General features: G+C 34.5%; 2 protein-coding genes and 1 long non-coding RNA gene across 4 annotated transcripts; 2 read left to right on the top strand and 1 right to left on the bottom strand.

The window, feature by feature from the left end:
* Positions 1 to 3,272: 3,272 nt before the first annotated feature.
* Positions 3,273 to 6,660, top strand: LOC109075670 (tumor necrosis factor receptor superfamily member 14-like; the record flags this gene model as incomplete). The annotated part of the gene is made up of 9 exons (XM_042762153.1): positions 3,273 to 3,354; positions 3,623 to 3,715; positions 4,406 to 4,531; positions 4,640 to 4,795; positions 4,944 to 5,031; positions 5,130 to 5,326; positions 5,420 to 5,466; positions 5,613 to 5,659; positions 6,525 to 6,660. Coding segments are annotated over 8 exons (819 nt in total), but the record flags the coding sequence as incomplete, so codon positions are not given.
* Positions 6,661 to 9,250: 2,590 nt separating this feature from the next.
* Positions 9,251 to 10,808, bottom strand: LOC122145919. The gene is made up of 3 exons (XR_006160646.1): positions 10,310 to 10,808; positions 10,127 to 10,197; positions 9,251 to 9,611 (listed from the first exon to the last, which is right to left on the bottom strand). It is a non-coding gene; the product is annotated as an uncharacterized LOC122145919 (long non-coding RNA).
* Positions 10,809 to 11,395: 587 nt separating this feature from the next.
* On the top strand, positions 11,396 to 15,293 carry LOC109061939 (tumor necrosis factor receptor superfamily member 14-like). Of its 2 annotated transcripts, none has more exons than XM_042762155.1 (9): positions 11,396 to 11,531; positions 11,745 to 11,834; positions 12,859 to 12,984; positions 13,078 to 13,233; positions 13,380 to 13,464; positions 13,542 to 13,696; positions 14,278 to 14,291; positions 14,527 to 14,582; positions 14,670 to 15,293. In XM_042762155.1, exons 1-9 carry the CDS (start codon positions 11,477 to 11,479, stop codon positions 14,692 to 14,694), a joined length of 762 nt encoding a protein of 253 aa, XP_042618089.1. In that variant the 5' UTR covers positions 11,396 to 11,476; the 3' UTR covers positions 14,695 to 15,293. The 2 variants fall into 2 exon arrangements, with proteins under 2 accessions (XP_042618089.1, XP_042618088.1); XM_042762154.1 differs by having other exon boundaries at positions 11,400 to 11,531; positions 11,742 to 11,834.
* The last annotated feature ends 2,606 nt before the right edge of the window (positions 15,294 to 17,899 follow it).

A 17,899-nucleotide genomic window follows, 5' to 3' on the forward strand; every position in this document is an offset into this window, starting at 1 on the left:
ATAATGGAATTTGAAGATGACATAATGAAGTATATAAAATAATTGTGTCCTTGTGTAATGTTTTTGTTTTGTTTTTGTTTTTTTTATATGTCGTCAACATTTTTAATTAGTTTTTTGTTTGTGTAATACGGTTTTTTGGAAATGCACCTTTTAAGTGGGTTTGCCAACCGCCATTAAAAAAAGAAAAGAAGAAGAAGAAGAGTCTTTCATAACACCGTCATTAGCTCTATTGCTGGGCGGACAGGTGGAATAGACTGTTTCTTTCTTTGGTGAGTATTTTTTCTGTTGAGTATGTCTAGTTCTTGATTTTACAATTGGTTAAAATTAGTGTTTTACTAAAAATATGTCTGTGTGGCATTATGCTTTCGATCAGAAATAATAACGCAGTTTTTGAAAATTCGGTTATGCAACACCTGACATTTCTCAAGATACACTTGCAAAACTCTATACGTGTGTCCACTCTTCATTTATATTCATAAATAAACATTTCCGAAGGCTAAAAACTATTGATTTTTTTTTTGTTTTTGTTTTTTACCTTGGTTTTAATTTTGTGCCGTCTTTTCAGAATGAAAGTGAAACAAATGCCTTTTGGTTTTCATTTTGTGCAAAATAAATACGCATTAAATTTAAGGCACAGAGGCATTTAACCCATAATGCCTGAAGATTTTGGAGAACATCTGACAAGAGATCAGAGACATTCCTTCATCCAGGCCCTTCTGATTTCCAGGTCCGTGTTGCTTTTCCTCTCTAGTTCACTCCACTCATTTTTATGAGTGTGAGTGAGTGATGTGACATATTCAGAATTCGTGTGCTCTGCATTTAACCCATCCAAAGTGCACACACACAGCAGATTTATCCTGACATTTTATCCTACTCGTCAGATCGTCCTACCAGGGCTTACTGCGCATGCGCACATCAATATTGCGTCCTTTTTCTCATGCTAAATGAGCAGAGCTGCTTTGATTACAGTTTTTTTTGGTGATGTCTTGATATTGGGTGTGTTCGACTTCATGACGGTTAGAAATTTTGTCCGACTTGAGACGGCGCCGACGCCACATTACTATCACGTATGGCATCAAAGTACTGCGAGAGCGTTTCGAAAGCAGCCGGCTGACTCAGCCACCGCAGTTTCTCCAGAGCGGCTGCAGAAGTGCTGATAACGACACAGCTGTTTCACGTTTGGCCAGATTTCACCGCATGACAACGATGATGTGTGTTTCGGGTTTATTCTAGCCTTTTCAGTTCCAATAATGGCCACAAAATTGTGTTTTTAGAACGGTAAAAGCTTTTTTTAAGATGGCGCTGTATTACGCAGTATATAAAAGTGTTTCTGTTGCTCATGAAAATGTCTGTGTATTTGACAAATATTGCATTTAATTCACTTCATCTGTGATAAAGTATGCAAACACCACGTGAGTGTCACTAATGGGAGCAGAAAGTGTCCGGCAAATGCGTGTCTGTTTTCAACTCCGCCCTCGACTGCAAGCGGCCACTCTCGTTCTCCGCCCCCGACTGTAAGTGGCCGCTCGCCACGCACCTAACAATACTTAATGTATCTGCATCACTGTAAGGGTAGGTTTAGGGTTGGGGTAGGTATAGACTTTAATAAAACACAATCTATCAGGTAGAAAAAAAATATATTTATTGTTGGTTTGCTGTAAATGTATCCCTTCTAGCTTAAACCGCGAATATAACACATAATTACTGTATTTGCATTACTCTAAGGGTAGGTTTAGGGTTATTGTGTAGATGTTAATAAACCATAATTTTATCGACAGCATTTTTCGTTGTCGAATTGTACTACCCACTGTTTTAATGTTTGTTTTTGGATCATTGTCCCGTTGGAAGATCCAACCTTGGCCAGTTATAAGATTTCTAGCATGGACAGTTAGTTTTTCATTTTTTTTATCTGTTGGTATTTGATAGAATCCATGATGCCATGTATCTGAACGAGATATCCAGGATCTCTAGCAGAAAAATATGCCCAAAACATTAAAGATCCAGCAGTATAATTAATTGTACAAATGGGGTACTTTTTATCCCTGTGTGCACAAAACATTACTTGAGTGTTTGCTGGAGTTTTTGAATGAAAGCATTTTATTTTCTTGATTTTTTTCTTGAAATCTTCCAAACAGCATGATTGTGATGTAGATGCTGTTTGATAAATTTGTTTGAGACTTTCTGACCTTGAGACTCAACTATTTTCCAACCATCAACTATTTTTCAAACTATCCTCCTCACATTGCTTTAAGACAATAAATATGCATCCTCTTCCAGGCAAATTTGTAACATGTTTAGTTGATTGGAATTTCTTAATTATTGGCCTGATGGTGGAAATGGGAATTTTCAACACTTTAGCTCTTTTCTTACAGTTACTTTCTAATATGGGAAGTTTAACAATGTTTTGATGCACTTCAGAAATATATTCTTTGATTTTACTCATTGTGATCAATGATTAAGGGAATTTGGCCTTTGTGTTCCCTCATATTTATATTCCTGTGAAACAGGAAGCCATGGCTGGATAATTTCATGTTCCTTGTCACCCTGGTGTGATAAAAAAATGCAAATATGAATGGCAATATACTTCAGAGATATTTTAATCATTAGAATTTCTAGGGGTACCAATAATTGTGGCCATTGTGTACTAGAGAAAAATATTTATTTCGTAATGTGATTTTTTTTTTTTCTTCCTCACTTTCACTTTTTTCCTTTTATTTTTTACATTTTTGAATGAAAGATCAAATTGATAAACAATGCAGGCTTATTTTCACAGCCTTCTTTAAACATATTTACCAAGGGTGTAAATAATTTTGAGCACAACTGTAGGTCTACTTGAAGTTATGAACTAAGCTTGATTGGATATGTTTTGACATGTCTGTTGTTCATGTAAGCCCTAAAATAGAAAATGAAAGCACACACAGAACAAGCTAGAACTTAATAAACTGGAATATCTTAGTTTATTTCTCTTTTAGTCTAAAATGGTAAATGAAAAGATTTCTCCAACCCTGTGTATCCCATTTGTGGCACCTTTGATATGTAATGCCTGTCTTAATAAATGCGTATGTTAGTTATTATTTTATTTTATTTTGTTCTCTTACATTATTTTTGCATAGCCATTTTTGTTCTTTTTCAGACCTTAGAAATAATTTAGCCTTTTTTGCTACTGTGTATTATAGATTGATAATTGAATGCGTATGTTAGTTTTTTTGCTTTTCTCATTAGCTATAACTTTTTAACTCTTATTTATTGTTTTAACTCTTAACAGAATTTAACTGATTACTGTACTTACTCAAGAGGGTCATGCCGAGTATGCAGAGGAAGAAGAGTTTGGTGGAGTTTTCTGCCAAAGCATCTTCAGTCTCCATCAAACAGATCATCAGGATCTGAAATAGCCTTTATATGCATATGAACAGAGACCTAAAGTACCTTCAGTGAACAGGAATGCAAGAACCGGGATCTAACTCAGTATTTAATGTGAAGTTGTAAAGAAAGAAATAGGTTCATGAAATCTGAGGGTGAAACGTTTTCCTTCTCTTTGATGGACTAAAATGGACTAAATAATCCTCATTTGCACTTTATATGGACATGTTATTACTGAGGACCATTATATCCACCATTGCTGTCATCATCGCAACTAATTTTGAACTTTGCTTCTGTGGATGTGCCCGTGCTGAATATGATATAAATGGAGAATGCTGCCCCATGTGTGCCCCTGGTAAAGTACAAATGTTTACTTTGGATTCTGTACAAAAAAAAGCTGGAATACACTACACAAACTTTGGACAGATTTTTGCCCAATGTTTTCAGTCTGGAGAAGTTGATGTTAGTTGCCGAAAGTCAGAGCCAGTCTGCACCTTGTGGGCAGGCAGAATTGACAGATTTAGCAGAAAATAATGTATGATGGTAAACACTCAGGATTTTTTATCTTCAGGTTATGATTCTATCCAGTTGAAGATCAAACATGTTTAATATTTAAGTACAGGTTTCCTTCAGTAACCATAATGTATAAAATGTAGTGTTTTTTTATATTTTGTTATTTTTTTTGTTGTTTGTGTTATTCTGGCTTTGAGTAATGTTAACCAATATAACAAATAATAAGAGTTAATAGATCCTAAATAGTTAAGTTAAATTTTAAAGTTAAAAGTTGTTTTAAAGACAGGGAATCACAAAGATACACTGTTTTCAAATGTGTATTACGCAAGTCATTTAAACTATTGATTCAGTTTTGTTAAAATGCTGTTATGGCTATGTTGTGAAAAACATGACTAGAAATGTCAAATCAGCTGATAAGTCATGTGATGCAGCAAAGAGGTCACTTGACCAAAAAAGTTTCCATGACTATGTTTGTATGATATGTAATCACTTTCTTTAAAGAAAAAAAAAACTTGGTTTACCTTTCTTGTAGGGAACCATGTTTATTGGGATTGTACTATTGACACGAGAACAACATGTGTTCCTTGTCCTGAATCAACTTACACAGATGAACCCAATGGACTCACAGAATGTTTTTCCTGCACTGTGTGTGATACAGGTGTGTGCCCATTGACTTAATGGTAAAGAGATATAAAACTGTAATAAGGAAGTGCTGTCTAATGTATTTACACTTTCAATATGAGTTGCTTTGTTTTTGTGTCCACAGACCAACACTTAAAAGTGAAAAAGGCCTGTACACGCTCTGCAGATACAATTTGTGAGCCTCAGGAAGGACTCCATTGCATTAAACTAAATAAAGAATCCTGTACATTAGCACTGGAACACACTGAATGTAAACCTGGACAATATATTAAACAATCAGGTGAGTGTATACAGTATACTCAATTGTAGAATTTTAAAAACAGGGACAAAATGCATGCAAAATGTGTTTTAGCTAATGTATTTAACCCTAGTAATTACAACAAAAAAACAGTTTAATGACAATTTATATACATTTTATATTTTTACAGGAACAGCATTTACTGATACTTTATGTGCTGGCTGCATAGATGGAACTTATTCAAATGGCTCTCTAAAGGCCTGCCTACCACATTCAAAGTGAGAAGTGTCCACAGATCATTTAAAGTGTCCACAATTTCATTTAAAGATCACTCTAAAACTGGATATACTAATATTACTGAATTAAATATCTTCAGATGTGAGACTATGGGACTTACAGAAATAAAAGCAGGAACATCGTCCTCTGATGCTGAATGTGAGAAAGTGACTTCGGTTGGTCTTATAGTTGGAGTCACAATTGCAGTTCTTGTAGGTGTTGTGGCTGTGGCTGCGGCTGTGGCTGCTGTTAAATTAGCATGCATCAGAAAACATAAAGCAAGGCGCTCTAAGAAACGTAAGAACTAAATTCTTACTATAAAAATGCATTTAATGCTAATTTTAACGTTACTATAATTAACATTAGCAGTACTAATACTTTTTTATATATCAGGTGTCTGTCGCACCCCACAACAAGCAACTGAGGATGATGAATCGGTAAGTGAATTTTTGACCTCTTCTTTATTAATGCAGTCAAACATTTCAAATAGGATTATAATAGGAAGTACCTTACTAAAATATTGATGTTGTCTTCAAAATAAAAGTACATAAAGCTTTATTTTATTTATTTATTATTTTTAAAGAGATGGCAGACTCAGCTCGACCTACTTTGATAAACCAGTATTAACAGGTAAGAGCTAACAGCTGATTAATAGGATGTTTATATTATATTATATTATATTATATTATATTATATTAGAGTGCCTACATGAAACCTGTTGTGTGTGTGTGTTGGGGGGGGGGGGTGTAGGACATACAATTGAATTATTAATGAAATAATGTTCATGTAATTATTTTCAGATATTGTTGTCTAGGCTAGTGAGGGGAAAAGCTTTTCTAAACTCTGAATCAAGTGCTTTGCAAAATGATTTGCTCTTTCAAATCACTGGAAGCAGCACATTCTGGTGGCACCTATAGTCAAAACAACATAAGGAGAACACCACACCAACGTGTAATGACACCTTTTTGCAAATTTCTAAGGTTTTCATAAAGTATAATCTATCAAATCATTAAATATCATAAAACATGAAGTATATTTTAAATGATAATTTTTTGTGTTATTTTATTTATTTTAGTGTTTGTTTTGTGTTTTTTGAGAGGGCTTGCTATCAGGCCAATTTGAGACAAGGCCTATATTACATCACTCTCTATTTTTCCATATATGACTCATTAAAACTGAACCTAAATTATAAAGCTCAGTGATCAGTAAAAACCATATCTCTGCTTCAGTGGTCAACCATCAAAATATACCAAGGTTTTTTTTTTTCCAAAAAAAACAATCTGTCACTATAGAACCTCTGATCGCTTGATGTGTGTTCACTTAAATGACAGTAGTGCAGTGAAATTAAAAGACCATTGTGGAAAAAAGGCATATTACACAGGCCAGTTTTGTGTTGAGTCATACTGGATATACAGGCCTTTTTACAGATTATGAGGGGAAAATGGCTTAAGCACATCAGTGGATCACAGGATTAATTATGCTTTTCTTTCTACAGAATTGCAACTGGGATTTTCCCCCACTAAGAAACAGAAGTATGTGCTGAAATCAAGAACACTAATAATCTTAAAGTGATGTTGATTTTCTGAATATTGTTTGTAAATGTAAATAATAAAACCTGCAGTGATGACCTCGTGTTTATAAGCCATTTGTCGCAAAGAAATCAGTGACCAGCCAGCTTCTTTCTGCAATGTAAATCTGCAATGTAGTTTTCTCCGGAGAGTGACCATGGATACACTGATTCCAACATCAACTGCAATCAAGAGAATATGGCAAGACAACTTTTTCTTTTGTGAAATGCAATATCATACTGTGTTTCATGACAATTATGGCCCTGTCCCAAATGGCACACTTCCATGTGCACTTGTGGTCTTGTGGACTTACAATGGTTAAACACACAAGAAGATATTTTGAAAAATGTTAGTATCCAAACAGTTGATGGACACTATTGACTTCCATAGTAGGAAAAAAAAAAATACTATGGAAGTCAATGGTGACCCATCAACTGTTCGGATACTAACATTTTTCAAAATATCTTACTTTGTGTTGAACAGAAGAAAGGTACTCCACAGGTTTGGAACAAGTGGTGAAATAGATAGCCACCCAACCAAAAGAGTGTTGCAAGACAATTGGGAAAGGGGAAAGGGGAACAAATTTAGTTTTGGTTGGACAGGAGATGATGCTGCACGTGATCTGGGAGTATATAGAAAGGAGTTTTGTAAAACTGTGGTATGGCCCAGTATCCCTATGTGGAAGTATGATACTCCAAAAGTGGATTTGGAGGTATTACAGTCCAAAATAGTAAATAATCAAGTTGATTTGGTGAGTGAATTTTATAGACATGTGAACCAAAAATACGTTAATTTTAAGCAAGTTTTTACAGATGGATCTAAAGACCCGATAACAGGAGTTACAGGTGCTGCAATTTTAATTCCCAGCCAAAAGAGTGAGATGAGCAAGAGAACATCAGATCACTTAAGTGTATATGCTGTTGAGATGTTTGCCATTTTGATGGCATTAGAATGGATAGAATACACTAAGTCAAACAGAACTTTAATTTGCAGCGACTCTGTCTCTGTATTGCAGAGCCTCAAGACCGGTATGGCAAAGAATCATCAGGAGGTTTTTTATGATATTATGTCTGCCTATTTAAGAATTAAAAATAAGGGAGATGATGTTATATTTATGTGGGTCCCAGCACATATGGGTATTATAGAAAATGAAAAGGTAGACAAAATAGCTAAGAAAGCACTTCAAAAAGAGAGTATAGAAGCAGTTATCAGCCTTTCAAGATCAGAAGGAAAGAGTATAGTGTGGGGGGAAATTATAAAAGAATGGCAAAAAAGGTGGGATCAAGAAAAAAAGGAAGACATTTATACTCAGTTAAAAAAAGAGTTGGTACTGTGGAAAATAAGGCAGGAAACAGAAGAGAAGAGACTATTGTAACCAGATTAAATATAGGGCATAATAAATTAAATAGCACTCTTCATATAATGGGGAAACATCCTACTGGGTTTTGTGATCAGTGCCAAATACCTGAGACTGTAGAACATGTGCTTATTAATTGTTCAAAATATGGATTACAGAGGGTAGATATGATAAAAGACATGGGAAAAATAGGACTAGCAGGACGTGGGAGTAAAGAGTATAATGGACTGCAGTAGGAGTGAACAAGGAGTGAAATACTTGATTCGTTTTCTGACTAAAACAGGACTAATGACAATAATATGATGACTAAAGTATATGGGAAATAACTAGAACCATTCGAAACCGCATACCCTTTAATTAGGCACTTAATTTCAATAAGAACTAATTTAACGAGCGATAAAAGAGTACATACTCTACAGCCTGAATGCGTATTTGTGTATGAAGCATTAATGCGATTTGGATATCATCATCCGCTATGTTGATCATGTGACCTACAAAGTTAAAACGAGCGTAAAAACTTAAAACATATGAGTGAAAGGTTTAATGAATGTATTTGTATCTTGATAATGAAGATTGTAGTATAGCCAATACTGTTAATTTAAGTTTTTATATTTTTAACTCCACTAGTTTGATTTTTTTATTTAATTAGAAAACCCCAAATCGTTATCTCTAGAATATTTTTTCAAGTATTTTATGTGAATTTTTTTCTTGTATAGTATCTTATACTATGATGAACACGTTATTTTTTTATTTAATGTTTTATGGCGTTATGATTGTTATTGTTAGATACAACCGTCTTACCATGATCTTTTATGTAATAAGTTTGGCAATAATGATAAAAAAGAGGTACAGGTGCACTACCACCTCACAGCATCACTAACTCAACAGTCCAGTACAGTTTCTCTCAGCGACTCTGCAATATCTGCACAAACGAAACGTCGAACAGCTGCTGGAAGATCTCACCTTTGGAGAAGATTGTTGATTTTATACTCTAAAAATGTAAGTATCGCTACTCAAAAATTAACATTACCCCATAATGAATTGCATCTTTTGCTCACCCCAACACTTACATGCAATAATAATGATAAATGCCAACCAATAATTATATAAATTTTTTTCCTTTAAAGTTACATTTTAGTAAAAGAAGCAAAATGTATTTTCTGTCGTGACATAGCTATACATGAATATACACTAATGCAGTTGATGTGAATACATCAGTTTTCAGTCAAGCAATTAATACATGAATAGATCAAATATTTATATTTTATTTACTGACAACAAGAAAACATGTCTAAATGATTAAAAGAATGTATAAATGTTAGCATCACAATAAATACAGACATGTACAAGTCAACAACACATGAAACAAAGCTTCTTTCAAACTAACTGTTCTAACAATCATGTATTTACAGACGGTGAACCCAACATCTTACTATCATCTCAACACAGCTGAGACAGTTCTGCTGCTGCGCTGTGCTTCACAATCTCACTCTTCTCAACGGGGATGTCGTTGAGCAACAGGATGAGGAAGACCTTGATGACGGCTCTCTGAACCACACTACCTTGAAGCGAGAGCAGAAGAACACATGCAGGACAATCTGAATGCTGCTGTGTCTGCTCCAAACAATCGTGTGCTGCTCTCCATGAGCACCACTACCTGTAAAACATTTACACAGAGTTTACAAGTACATGCATTGATTTATTACTTTTGTAGTGTGCTAAACCACTGAACTGGTTCAAAACTGTGCTTGAGCACGGCTCTTTTTCTCCAGCTTGATCAGAGGATTGTAGGCCTCTGTAATAAGAGCACTGTCAATCACTTCAGATAAAAGCTCCATCACATTTTTTGATGATGCTTTTGAAGCTTCTGAAAGTCAGCCTTCGTCTTATAAACAGAAACCAGCAAGAACAAACTTTACCAAAATCAAATCCTCAGTGTCTTTTGGTGTTTCTCTAGATGCTCTCGCTGCTCTGGGGTCACTGATGATGAAGAGACCACAGCAGCATCTGGTCCTGATGAGACAGTAAGAGCTGGAGTGATGGAGCGTCTCATCCGTGTCTCTGGACCATTTCCGGATGCTGCAGTGGACTTCTCCATCCTCAGTGCACACACCAGTCTGCAGACATTTTCATAACCTACAGAAATACACACACAATACAAAAAGTTATTACTTTATTCTTTTGTTTCAGGTTTTTCCTTTTTTTTCACCTTTACTTGCAGGTCCTGCTCCACCACAAAAGATCTGCAGCAAATGCACAGAAAATCAACAATAAGAAAAGTGCTGTAATAAATAACTGTTTGAAAATTACACTAATTAAAATGTTTTATTTATTTATCTAGTGTACAATACTTACACAAATCCTTTGATGGCAGCATTCCTTCATCAGTCACTCTACAGCAGACAAACATAATCTGTTCCTGTAACATCCAGACAAGAGTCAAGTAACCTCTGTGATTTATCTGTGATATACTGCATCTGCATGTTGAGGTAGTAACTGATGTAACTCGCTTTTTATCCAACACAAATGTTCCTAAAATTATCAATATTGCAAATGGACAAATAAAATAGATAACTAGTGTTTAGTTACTGTATGTAGATTTGTTTGTTTACATGACTTACACTCATCTAAAGCAGTGTTGACAGTGAATTCTACATAATAGCACACACACATCACTCAGATGCCTGTTTCATGTCTGTTAAATGTGCTTATCTGCAATACTCATCAAAGACTATCCTGTCAGATGATAAATAGACAATTAGTAATAGTCTTCAAGATGTATATATGGTTTATGTAAATCCACTTTAAAAGAAGTGTACTTAATGGAGCTCCCCTGTTAGTTATTCATTATAAAACGTGTGTTTTACAGCCCAATCACAAATATGCTATATTATGTAAGTAACAAACAGGGTTTAGATTAAGCCAGGATCAGGCCATAGCTCAATTAGTCTTGTCTGTGAAACCGGAGGAGGATAGCGTCTTTACACCTTTTGCTTATATGTTGCTGACTTTACACCTTAGTTTTAAAAGATTATTAACTCCAAAATCAATAACACTGTATGAAAATAACTTGTACTCTTAAATTTAAATAATTATTTCGTGAAAAAATAACTTCTTTCCAGTTTAACGGCGGTTGGCATCCAGCTTATTGGTGCAATACCGCCCTCTTCTGTCCCGGAGTGTGGATCAGATAATAGGTTTTCCTACTAAAGGGTACGCATCACTCACATTGTCCCCTACCATTAATATCTACACACACCTTATGCATCAAATCCTGCCTAAAACCCCTGCTTTCCTTAAAAAACGTAATCAATATTCTACTCTGTGCCCTACTGAAAGCAGCCAACAACTTATCATTTTTGACATCTCGCGTGATTCTGTGAGATTTCGACAACTTCAAGTTACGCCTCCTGCTTCAAGTTACGCCTCTTTCAAGTTACGCCCCTGTCTTGCAGTCTGCAGACGTACACGCTTGTTAAAATCGGCTTTTCAAAATGGAGGTTTAAAACAACAAGGATAAAGATGGTGGGGTTTTTACAACCCGTACGACATGAAATATTTCTTTTTCTTCTTTTCGGTAAGACGAAGAGCTGTGTGAACCGGTTGTGTTGTACTTTGAAAAGTCCAAACGCCATTAAAATAGAAAGTTAGATAAATATAGAGGGAACATTACATAAAGGGCGATGGATCGAAAGTGAAAGTTAGAATCGTTTTTTATCTGTTCACGAAATTATTACAGTTTTGAATGGCGTAGTTGGTACTTAAATTGGCGCATTCTTGTTCCTAACAGTTCTTTGTACACTGTTCCCATTCGGAAAATCTTGTGGCCCGAGTGAATATAAATCAGCAGCTGGAGAATGTTGCCCCATGTGCAATATTGGTATGTTCCTAATCATTACGCACATTTTAAAACAGTGATTCTAACATTGATATAGTTTTACAACGTACAACATTATTATTATTTTTTATTATTATTATTCTATTTCGAAAGATACCTAAAATCTGTAGTTACATGAACACCGGATGTAAGGGGCACGTTGTGACGCATTTTAAATACATTTTCATTTATCGTTTCATTTGCGATATATAAAGCTGTCTACACTGGGAGCAACTGTCTGGAAAATTTAGATTTTTTTATTTGTTTTGGTTTCTTTCGTAAATTATATTCGATATATATTTTATTAGTTTTATTGCATTTTAATATTAATATAGGCTAACAATTTAAGATAAAATATTAATATGCATTTGTAGAAATAATCAGGGTTTATTTTATTTATATTAAATTTTCCCCCAAAATACATTAAGATAAAAGTTATTCACCTCTGCATTCGTAGCTGAAATCTTTCCTTGAGCTCACCTCTGATCACTCGTTTTTCTTCAGGGTAAAATCACCTATTGCGCATTCTGCCTTCACCGTTGGCGAGGGATGTATCTTCTTCCTGCGCCCACCCATGTCCTGTCTGTTACGTAAAAACGCAAATCAAATAACCTGCCAAAAGTTATGACCTAATGATTTATATTCGCATCAACCACAGCATCTCAGATGAACGCAGGCAGAACTTGCTTCTCTGTTAAGGTCGATGGTGAAGCATGTTTTATTTATAGGGCTCCATTTGAAGCATAGGGTCAGAGTTAACGTGTTTTGTATAGTCATTGAATCTCTGCATGAAGTGAACAAGTGAAAGACGTTCGATTATATATTCGTGAAAATATACAGACATATTTCTTATCATTATACAACATGCCTTGCTTACGGCCAGTGACAGTTTATTATACTTGTTAAAATTCTGCCACCAGAATCACTTGTAACTGTATCATTTGCATTATTTCCTTACATGTCTGGTCTGGTGTCTTCCAACGCCAAGATTAAGAAGTAAATAACTGTTACTTTGTGTTGTTTGTAGGATCAATAGTTCTCAGGGACTGTAGTGGGGACTTAAGTACCACATGCAAACCCTGCACTCCAGGAACATTCATTAGTGAACCTAATGGCCTTCCTAAATGTTTCACATGCAGAAACTGTGTTGAAAGTATGTATTTTTAATGTTTTTTTTTTTTTTTTAAACCTTCAGAATGTGTAATTTTCTTGTATTATTTATGTATGTATTGCTGTCCTCTTTTAGGTCAAGGCCTTTACATCCAGCGTAAATGCACTACAATACAAGACACCATCTGTGCTGTACTTGATGGATATTACTGCATTGATTTCTCAAATTTACAGTGCAGTCATGCTCAAAAACACAGTGTTTGCAAACCAGGACAAGAAACAAAAACACCTGGTATTGTTTCAGAATACTAAAAAAAATATTTTCTTATATATTCCTATTAAAAAAAATCCTACATTTTTCATGATTTAATGTTCAAAGGGATGGTTCACCACAAACAGGTGATTTTTTTGTTAACATTACTCTGTGTCTGATTACAGGAACCAAGACATCAGATACAGTATGTGCGGACTGCCCTCATGGGTTTTATTCTCCATCAGGTCTGAACTGCACCAAATGGACAGAGTAAGTAAATATTATTTCTACTTCCTGCAGTATTTGCATTTTTATCTGCTGTTAATTATGTTTATTTTTTTTCTCAGTTGTTCATCTAGGAATGAAAGAGAGACAGAAAATGGCAGCTCTGTTAAAGATGTCACATGCATACCGAAAAGACGGGAAAGATATGGTCTCATTTTTGCAATAGTTTTAACACCATTATTCTACATAATTCTATACCTTGCCCCACAGAGCACAAGTGAGTACATGCAGGATTTATCTGAGTTTTCATTTTTTCACACAGTGCAATCAGAATGGTTTGATTAAAGTAACCTGGATAGCAAATAACTTACCAAATGCTGGTGGTTTTGTTGGTGATTATTAAAAATGAAAGATTATAATGAATTAATGAATTAAATCATTATTAAATGTTTTGTGATAAAATTGTAATCTTGCTAGTATAGAGATCAGCCTAATACATTTTTATTTAAAAGACTTTAACATCACAGAATCTTGTATTAGATTTAGTTATTCTCATTAAGCTTGTAAGTAGGGTAAGAAATGTTAATACATATAATAATAATAATAATAATAATAATAACATAAATAAATAATAAACATAAATAATAAAAAATAATATACATAAAATGGCAATACACAATATACCCACAATTTAAGTGTTCTTTTAAGAAGAAGAGACTTTTGGTTTTAAGAGTTTATTTTTGTTTGTTTTGTTTGTTTTTTTTTTTGCCCTGTTACAGAATGTACTAATTATGTTTGTGTTTATTGTACTATTGTACTATAATCACCACAAATAATTTCTTTTTTTATGTTTTATAGGTTGTAAACTTAAAGTAAGTCCTTTTATTTATTTATTTTAAATGTCATGTGTGATGCTGCATTTTTCAACAATTTAATTTAGGTTAATCTCCTATTACTACTGAACTATATATTATACTTCACATGTTTAATTCTTTAAAAATAGTTTGCTCTGTTATGAGTTTCTTTGAGTTCATGAAAGTCTTGAAAAGTTCATGATAACGATTTGCCTCAATATTGACTGATGTTGGTTGTTGTTGCACTTAACAGCATCCTGTTGAAGAAACAAATCCAGCAATTACAACTCAACCCGAAAGCAACACACCGTAAGAAGTAGACACTTTCTTCAGTCTAGTCATTCAGGTGACAAAGTTATAATAAACCTAATATGTGTACAAATTGTTTGTTGACAGGGAGGAAAATTTAGGAACAAGTTGATTCCCAAGAATCTCAGTCACACCATCTGTTGTTTCTCTAGCAACCCACTTATTATAGGAGTGTGATGTTGCTTTCTTCTCCGTCTGCTGTGACCTTGACGTGGTGGAGAAGCTTGAGTTCCTCCAGTACCTTGAGAACTGTGAGAGCAGGTTCAACCACACCAGTGTAAATCACATCTAGGAGGACAAACTAACAACAGCAAGCTTTTATTAGTTAGACAGACCTACTCATCCCTGACATGACAATAAATAGACTGCCTTTGAAATACCATATTGTAAGAAGGCCAACTACTTCTGTAGGGAGAACAGGGCTAGGTGCACACTTTTTCTCAATGACTGTTTACAAAGGTTGTATTTCGAAGTCAACGTCTTGACTGCAAAAAGTGATTGATAGAACAGCTAAAATGGGAAAGGACACATACAAGTATCAGCTTACAAATCAGCCTCAATTGTACAAAAGTTACAATTGTACAATTGTTGCATATTGTAACAATAGTGGTCTTAATACTTGACCTTATTTGAGCATTAACAAGAAGTTGACAGAGTTGTCTTGATTTTTTTGTGCTGATGATTACTGTTATAAAGGCAGTGCTGGTGAAACTGTGCTTTAACTGGTTTTAATGTTTATGATGACTGTTCTTAAGTTTTAATTCCAATTCTTTGTTTTTGTGTTGACTTTTTTTAAAGATTGTATTTTTTATGTTCCTTTGGTTTTATACCTTATGTCTGCGCACTACATCTAATTATCTAATGTTGTGGTCTTTTGTATGTTCCAGGGACAAACATAAAGTGACCTAAAACACTTAGGAAAAAATGGGCAGACATTATAGTGGCCACATTTACCAGTATCACACAGCCCAGTTAGAGCATTAGGTCAACCTTTAGTTGATCATCTATCAAGCTGAGAAACAAGTTGAAACAAGTTGTGCTGGTATTCAAAACTACAACTGTTTCTCTGGATGTTGAACGTTCTTTAACAAGATCACTCAGTCTTTCCATCAGTCTTTAGTTTGTGTTGTAGTGTGCAGGTAAGCTAAGGTTGAATTGCTGAGCAAATGGCATCACTATGTTAAGCGATGAGCTTATGATTATCATTTGGTGTTATTGTTGGCCTAAGTGATCAAGTTTAATCTACACTATACATGTGTAACAAATGCTTTTTTTGTGTAGTACAAAGTGTTTTTGTATTTTTTAATGTTTTTTTTATATTAGACTTTTTATAAAACATTCTTATTTTAATGTAGCATAAATCATTAGAATAAACTGATGTGTACAATTACTATTACAATACAATCTATTGTATTGTAATAGTCACGACCCCCTTATTTTTGGGGAAGTCATGGCCTAGTGGTTAGAGAGTTTGACTCCTAACCCTAAGGTTGTGGGTTCTAGTCTCGGGCCGGCAATACCACGACTGAGGTGCCCCTGAGCAAGGCACCAAACCCCAACTGCTTCCCTGGGTGCCGCAGCATAAATGGCTGTCCACTGCTCCGAGTGTGTGTTCACAGTATGTGTGTGTGTGTGTGTGTGTTCACTGCTGTTTGTGTGCACTTTGGATGGGTTAAATGCTGAGCAGGAATTCTGAGTATGGGTCACCATACTTGGCTGTATGTCACGTCACTTTATACTATATTGCATTTAAACAATGCATCATCTTGTTTGGAGCAACAGTATATATGCTTGGAAAAAAAGCTTTGTTTCTTTAAGACCATATGTAAACAGCATTATTTCTAAGAATAAATTGTGAAGAGTATATTTTATTTCATTACTTTTTTATCCCCATTATTGGACACACTCAATTACCTTGGCAGGCAGTGATTATCACATTTCTACAGTGGCATTATTTGGAAACTATTGCTTTTGAATGATGCTTAATCCAGTCCAACGTAAAAATAACACTCAGACAATCACCCTAAGTAAAACCTTAACCTCATTACTTCATACTTATGTGCCCTCTAGAAGCTTGCGTTCTGCAAGTGAACATCGCTTGATTGTGCCATCCCAAAGAAGCACAAAGTCACTTTTACGGACTTTTAAATTAAATGTTCCCTCCTAGTGGAATGAGCAGCTGAGTCTTTAGCCATCTTCAAGAATCGGCTTAAAACACATCTCTTCCATCTTTATTTGACCCTCTAACTTTTTCACTCACTATTCTAATTCTATTTAAAAAAATAAATAAAAAAAACTTTTTAATCTTTTTGTATTCTATCTATTTTCTTTTCATTTATTATACAATTATAAAAAAGACCTCTACCACTAGCTTGCTCTATTCTTTTTCTATTCTATCTGTTTTTCTTTTTATTTATTATATTATTTAAAATCCCTTGCTATGTATACTGTGTTTTAGGCTAACTGAGACTTGTTATAGCACTTATATATCATTGCTCTTTTGTTGTTTTTGATTGCTTCCATTGTCCTCATTTGTAAGTCGCTTTGGATAAAAGCGTCTGCTAAATGACTAAATGTAAATGTATTAAATTGTGTTTGCTTGCCTAAACACATATCCAAATCATTCCCCCAATCTGGCCACTTGAAAATACAAAATGAGTGGATGTTAAATCAGTTGTGGAACAGAATCCCTCTAAAGACTATGTCATTTGATTTCACTGAGACTGATTTCTGATGATGTTCCTTAGTCATCATTGGGTGTTTCAGTAACTCTTACGTTGATTGAGTTTAGTGTAATATGTCCATTACATATGAATAACACAACAGAACATTTGTTGCATTACAAAACATGCTGTACATTATAACTTCAAATAAAAGGTTAATGGCAAATCCAGTGTGATTTTCAAATAATTTGCACCATTAGGTATCTGATATAACACTTCCTGCATGTTTTTTGTTACAGTGTGATACAGCATGACAGCTGAGCTGAACATGGGTTTATACATTTAGAGGCTAAGAATTTAAAAAGTAAATAATTACAATTCTGACCAAAGCAACTTTAAGGGATCTGAAGCATGAAAAAGCATGAAATTGGAACTCACTAAATAACAAGCAAGAATGCAAGCAACGTTTTTCATAAAGTTAATAGTTGTAGATGACTATAAAAATAGAATAATTAAACCAGTATGTTCATTTTTTTCACAATGTAGAATATTTACTGGGTTCTTGAGGTCAAAAAGTTTCAACTAGACTGCAAACAAGGTTTCCCAAAAGTGCATTGAATTATTTACAGAATATAAATTATTTATGAATAATTT

Source organism: Cyprinus carpio, chromosome A8 (assembly GCF_018340385.1).
Source record: "Cyprinus carpio isolate SPL01 chromosome A8, ASM1834038v1, whole genome shotgun sequence".
NCBI lineage: Eukaryota > Metazoa > Chordata > Actinopteri > Cypriniformes > Cyprinidae > Cyprinus > Cyprinus carpio.